Here is a 6,955-nt window from a genome sequence, read left to right as displayed (position 1 = left end):
TATATATATATATATATATATATATATAGATATATATATAGATATAGATATAGATATATATATATAGATATATATATATAGATATATATATATATTGTTAGCACGAGAATATCGAAAGTGAAGAACATTGTGCAAGTTAATGGAAATCTCTGTAAGGGGAGATTACCATTTACCTCAATGTAGTGCGGTCTCTGAGTTGATATATTTATGTAGGGGGGGCACATCCCCCTTCATGTGGGGGTTTAGAGGGCTTGCCCCCCTGCCTGCGCCATTTAGTTTTTTTTTAATTTGTTTTTTGTTATTCGATGTTTTACTTAATCGATCAAGAAAGTTCAACGTTTATTGATTCGATTAAGTAAACTTTCGATAACGTGATCTAGACGCGGCTGGAGGGTACTCTGAGCAGGGCCACCAGCCTTCTTCTGAAAGGGGGTGGGTTTAGCATGCAACAATTAAGGTCTTTACATCATAGATACAAGGTACAGGGTTTATTTCTGACCATGGGATAATGGCTAGGCTTAAAATGACCATTCATGGCAGTTGGTGCAGTATTCACCTAAAAACTCCGGATTCAGAGGGCATTCCTGATCTTTACTCTTCACTTCTAGAAGATGGAAGTCAATCTCTTTGCTTCTCAGGAAAGTTTCACCAACTTCTGTGCACTGTATTGTGCATGTCCTGTAATCTTAAACTTTTTTGCTTATCTGCATTTCCATTTTTTTAATTATTGGAGTTGTCAAATTGTAAAACTCTTGTGTAATATTCTCTCCTACACTGTGTCTGAAATTGGTTGTGATTTGTTAGTGCTGTACCCTTGTCAGCAAATATATATGTTTATATTATGCAAATTGTATTGAGTTTGTTTCAGGAGAGTAAGGGGTAGGTTGTGGTTATACATATTCAGCCTTTTGCAGCACAGGAAATTACTTTAGCATCTCCTTTAATACTTGTCTCATTGAAAACGTCAGGGAAGAAGAAAAAAGATGGTTATTCTCATTAACAAACACTGTTCAAAAAACGAAAAAGTGCCCCAAAACACCAGCACTTCACAAAATAGGCACTTAGGAAGCAGTCCAACTCCAGTAAAGCACTTTTATTCAGCTATACGAAGTAAAATGACATCCACATAAACGTTTCACGTATAAATGCATTTTCGTCCTCTCCTGACTTCATCAGATAACAAAATTCATGAAGTTAAAGCCATTTTTATATTTGCTTAATTAAACCATCAACCAATAGCATATTACATTCACTAAACTTTTTTATTATAATTGCCATCTTATAAATTTAAATACTAAAACATAATCCCTTAAGCGTATACATTTATATTAAATGCACTATAATAAATATTTAATAAAAATTAATTTCATATTGGTTGATGGTTTAATTAAGCAAATATATAAATGGCTTTGATTTCATGAATTTTGTTATCTGATTAAGTCATGAGAGGACGAAAAAGCATTTATACTTGAAACGTTTATGTGGATGTCATTTTACTTTGTGTAGCTGAATATAAGTGCTTTATTGGAGTTGGACTGCTTCCTAAGTGCCTATTTTGTGAAGTGATGGTTATTCTCATTGCCTTGTAGTGGCTGAGAATGAATGATCTCGTACTGTAAGGTTCTAACAGTACAGAAAATTCTTATACTAGCCTATGCTATACCTCATAATGGGGGGAGGCATCTGTGTCCACCTCACGCTTTTAATTTACTTATTTTGATATGTGAGTGAGTGAAGCTACCAGGAAGTCAGCAGATTTTTGCGTCCATGTGGAAAAGTTTACACCTTGGGTTTAACGCAGCCTGTATGGTAGCAGTTGCAGTCTGTACTGATGTATTTACAGTCACCCGTATGTCTTTAGCCTGTTATTCTGTACTAATTTATAGGTATCTGTTGGCACTTGCTTTCACCAGTTCATAATGACCAGAACTTCTCATCATAGCTGCGTACTGGCAGGTCAGCTGTTAATATGATACAGGAGTTTGGATTCAAGGAAAACTCCACCTTAGAACTAAAAAATCATTTTTTTCACTGCATCTCTGTTTTTTGAGTTATTTTAACATCTCAAAATTACTTTGATGGCTTCTTACAGAATTGTAATATGTTTTCTACAGATTGTCTGTCAATGGGGCTTGATATGTTCATGTGATCCTTTTTCTTCAAGCCTTTCTCTTTCCCATAATCCATTTCAAGTCTGCTTTCACTCATGCTAGACATTAGGAAGTAGTGGTGTATTCCCATTCTGTTAACATATAATGAATGAGATTAGTGTCAGTCACTGTCATCTTGTATTCTGTCTGTAACAGGGCTGCGTCTTCTGTTTCTTGAATTGCCCTCATTTGTATCTCTCTGGGCCTGTTTTACAGCATAATAAGGAACTGTACACCTGCAAATAAAACAGTTGCCAAGTATCTTTTTGTAGTCCAAGATGAATTGACAGCCCCTCCCCCTACACTTTTGTAAATGTGCTAATACTTTATAAGAATTACAAGAAAAAATATTTTTTTACTTTTCTCTAAATGTGTCAGACATGCTTTGATGCTGCTTGTGTAAATTTGTCAAGAGGTAGCAATTGCCATTGACAGATCCAGTTGCTCTGTTTTGCTATGAAAGGCATGGATGGCTACATTGGAAGCAGCTGTGAATCCGTTTTAAGTTCTATTCCTTTCTGCAATAATGACAATGGAAAACAGTTTCACTCGTCTGTCTCGTTTGCAGCAGCCTGAGCTCTTGACTTCAAATTTCTCTGTCTGGTATGCCATACAGGTGTTGACAAATTCCTCTGCAACTTGTGTGTAAAGTTAAGCTTTAAAAAAATCTGGGTAGCCTTTCCTTTTCTGTGATACCAAAGTGAGGAAATGAAAGTTTTTAAAGTACCAGCAGGTTTCAGGTACCTACAAAGTACTGGAATCATATTGTAGGGGAAAAGTAACCTAAAAGTAGAGTTAAACTATAGGCGAATAGTGGAATTGTCCTTTAAGGAAGACTGACCATGTTTTCATCTCCTTTGTTAGGTGGTGTGGGGAGATGGGTTTGGGCCTTTCAAGTATCCTTTGCCATCAGTTGGCTGATCACTCATTGGCCAAGTGCTGCTGTTTAAAGCCTACTCCACTAGACTGTCTGCATTTCTTGCTTCTAGGATATCTGTCATGAGGACAGTTCTACTTTGGCCATGTGGCCTTTTCTGACGTCCACACCTTCACCAGACATTTGTTGTCATGATTTTTGCTTGGAGAGGCCTTCAGTCAATACCCTCACCAAATAATGTTATGAGCTCTTTTCTTTGAGTCAGGCTCCTTTGAGATACCATTACTCCATAGTTTTGTCATTTAAGTCTTGAATATGGGTATGTATGATCCTCCAAATTTGTCTGTTGTGGTGGCACTACTTGGGATTCACTTCTGTCAGGAACCTTTCAGAAAACTTGTTGGAATTGGGTTCGAGAGACAAGTTAGCATATCAGCTAATTGCACATCAGGTAATTCATGAGAGGATTTTCCTTGATGGTAAGGAATGCTGTTCCCCCCCACCCTCAGATGAGTGGTCTTCCACAAACTGCTGGTGCTGTTGTAGTTCTTGTCAGGTAGGTATACTTTTTATAGTTTAATAATGTAGTGCCAGGCCTGTGTTCTTGATTTGCAGCAAATTACTTGCTGATTGCATGGAGTAAATTGGTGGCTTCAATGACTAAGTATGCATATGTATCTTGCACATTGTTACCAAGTGTCTCTGTTAAGGCACTCAGTTGTACTGTTGTGGGATTCTGTTGAAACAAATAGAGTTCAGATGGATGGACAGTGAATATTCAGCCATATGCCTTGACAAGAAGGATATTTTAGTATTTGTATCGTACTTGCCCATTAACCAGTACAATCCCTTTCCATTCTTTTTTCCACAGCGATACGGTGTGACAGGATAGAGTGGTGGTTTCTATTTTGAATTTCTACTGTCAGTTGATTTTATAGTTTGAGAAGAATTAATATGCTGTCTTAATATTGAGGCCCCCTCCTTAATGGAGTTCTATGGGTAGTGTCCTTTCCCTCATAGTTCAACATTTCTTGTTTGTGAAGAGATTTTATTTCCATAATGACACACGCCAAGACGTATCTTGCCCACTGTGCGAGTGTGCTTATGCTCTCCATTCCTTTTCCACTTCCATAGTTTAGATCTCAGTCTTTTATCAGTAAAGTTTCCTTGATTTGCTCACCTTTTTGATTGTTTGGCCATTACATTTCAGTCATAATCCACACTAGTCTCTCCTTTTCTACTCCCGTATATTTTGAGGCCTCCCTGCAAGGAGACTTCTCATGTTAGGGTTTTCCAGAAAGTCACTTGTGAAGGTTATAATTTCATCACACCATCTGTTCAGTACATCATCAGAAGTGACCAGTGGTGGTAACTGCAGACTTCTATTGAGGAATTGACCATATGACTGCCTTTCACTGTGAAGAAAGATAAGATAGACAGATATTGGGGAAGGGGAATTGCCAGGATGCTTCTCCCACCCATACCCTGTTTGACTGGGACCTAGAGCTGTCCAGTCAGAAGTCAGTGAGCAACTTTTGAGTCACCAGTTTGTAGGCTGATCGAACTCCGGTGAGATCTTCTCTTCTGAGACCTCTTTCCAGGTACTAACAAGGTTTTGGACCCAGTTGATGAGGAACCATTATATTATCTGACACTGAGATTTGCAGGCCAAGCTTGGGTCATCAGATGCTTGTTTAGTGGTCGCTTGAATCATGGATGCGAGACTTTACCCATGGGGACTTTTATCATCTGATGATAGCTTGGGCTTGGTAGAAGTATTTCTATACACCCAGTTGCTTTTGACATTTACCCATTGGAACACTTGCACCCATCTTGTTCATCTTGTGTTGCAGTCTCTTAGAAATGTCTTAGCAGGCCTTTGAGTTTTTTTGTGGATAGGATCTTTGCTGCATCTCAGGTTACCTTTTGGAGTCTGAAGATATGGAGGCATCCATCTCTGAGAATGGCAAGTATAAGGAGTCCATCTCCTATTGTAGCCTCAACTAGATTGATCCATCATTTTTGAAGAGCTTACATTTCAAGAGGTCAGCAATGGTTCATTTTTGCTTCCTTAAAAGAATAGACTGCTGGAAAAACTTTGAAGCCTGTGATCTGACACAGGGCTATTTGATTCCTTGCATTTTGTGCATTTCAGAACCAAAATATTTAGTCTTGCGTTGAAACTTCCATGCCACTTTCTCTTGCTGCATTATGTCTTGTAATATTCTACAACAATATTGTGTTATTTTTTGTAGCAATATTAAGTCTTACCAGTAGAAAAGTCATTTGCACATTTTCATTGAAAACTGTTTATTGTAAAATAACCATCATTTCTTTAAGGAAAATGAATTTCAGTGTCATGCATGATGTGCTGTGTATAATAGATACTTGATGTCTGGCTGTACTGTACAGCTTGTTCACCACCAAGTTGTGCATTATCTTTTAGGTGAGGTCATGTCTATTGGCCGCTGCTTTGAAGAAGCTTTCCAGAAGGCATTGCGAATGGTGGATGAAAATTGTGTAGGGTTTGATCACACTTTGAAGCCTCCTTCCGATGAGGTAAGTTCTTTCTATTAAAAGTTTGTCCAATTTCTGTATTTTCTCATTATTTTATGCATTAGTATTGTGCTTTTCATTAGGTAGGAGTTCTTTTCAGAGGTAATGTGGGTTTTTGATGTGGTGATATGGCTTGCCTTGTCTTGGTAGTATGTAGCTGGAGGTTTGAAGAACTCGAACCGAAGTGTACATGTCATTCAAGGCTCTTGTTAGCAGTTTCACCATACAGCCAGCCAGGATATGAAGGCGTGGTGGAGCCTTTAAAATTTAATGTTCATGGAGCTAACATTGGGTGACCTTTTGTGATTGATCAATTCTAGTTTACCTCTTCCACTTTGGAGCTTTATTTTCTTGTGTGCTTCCAACCACAGTGATAATTTGAGTTTCATTCTTGGTATAAAAATGTATCCTTGGGAAATGTGGTTTGATTCTGATGACAGGCCTGTCATAAAACTTTGTGCATCCTGTGGCAGGTGTGCTTCAGCCGTGTCCAGTCCTTGTTGCTTGACTTTCATAACCCACCAGTGGTCTTACTTGTCCCCCCTGCTATGTTTTGTATGAATTTGCTGCAAGAGCTGATTGGTGGCAGATAATTTCTCCTGATTCTGACTGGAGTGAGACCTGAGGCCACAGTCTTTGATGAATAAAGGCACTGACTTCTTTCCATTGCACAGCCCAACACAAATGACCCTTCATTTAGAGAAGTCCTGATGCTGCTAATGTCCTGCATTCTTTGGCACGTTGGATCCATTTGCAGTCTGTAAGGAAGGCTTCTCTTTGCATCCTTCCACTTGAATGACACAAGTCATCACCAGGTTTTCTTTTGGCGCCTTTTGTTTTATTTGTGCAATCCAGCATATGTCCCAAAGACTGCAAGAGATTTTTTTTTCATTTTGCTGATGGATAGTCAAAAGCTGTAAACAGACCTAGTAAGAGTCTGCTCCTCTGAGAAGTTCAGGCTTAAGGGTGTCAGCACATCTAGACTTTCAATTGAGACATGAAACTGAGTTTTGAGATTGTGAAAAACACTGATTCAGAACAGCAAACATGGCAACTTGTTCTGTTAAATCGTGTTTGGGGGGGATGAGACCCATGCGACCCCCCCAAGATTATTTTGTAGCTGCAGCCCCATACATTCAGCAATCTTGGAGTTAGTATACGTGTCTTGGAGGAAAAGAAACTTCAAAAAACATTGTGATTTCAGATTTTGTACGCATTTCTTTTTCTCCTGTATCCTTCATTTGCTCTAATTGTTCCAAGACCGATGCCTATAAGTCATAGGCTTTTCAAATGGCTCATAGGTGTTTACAACCACAAGGGCCTCTGGAAGCCTAGCCATGCATCCCAAACTCTGACAAGGTTTGCTACCCTT

At 38.7% G+C, this 6,955-nt stretch overlaps 1 protein-coding gene across 1 annotated transcript in view; it reads left to right on the top strand.

Moving 5' to 3' along the window:
* The window catches only part of CAD (carbamoyl-phosphate synthetase 2, aspartate transcarbamylase, and dihydroorotase), a gene marked incomplete in the record, with an annotated part of 2,299,829 nt that overhangs the window by 832,542 nt on the left and 1,460,332 nt on the right, over positions 1–6,955 (top strand). Inside the window, 1 exon segment of the mRNA XM_044075466.1 lies at positions 5,474–5,586. Coding sequence (XP_043931401.1) covers positions 5,474–5,586 — 113 coding nt within the window.

Source organism: Protopterus annectens, chromosome 6.part1 (genome assembly GCF_019279795.1).
Source record: "Protopterus annectens isolate FY-2018-M chromosome 6.part1, PAN1.0, whole genome shotgun sequence".
NCBI classification, from domain to species: domain Eukaryota; kingdom Metazoa; phylum Chordata; order Ceratodontiformes; family Protopteridae; genus Protopterus; species Protopterus annectens.
This window is presented reverse-complemented; position numbering and strand designations above follow the sequence as displayed.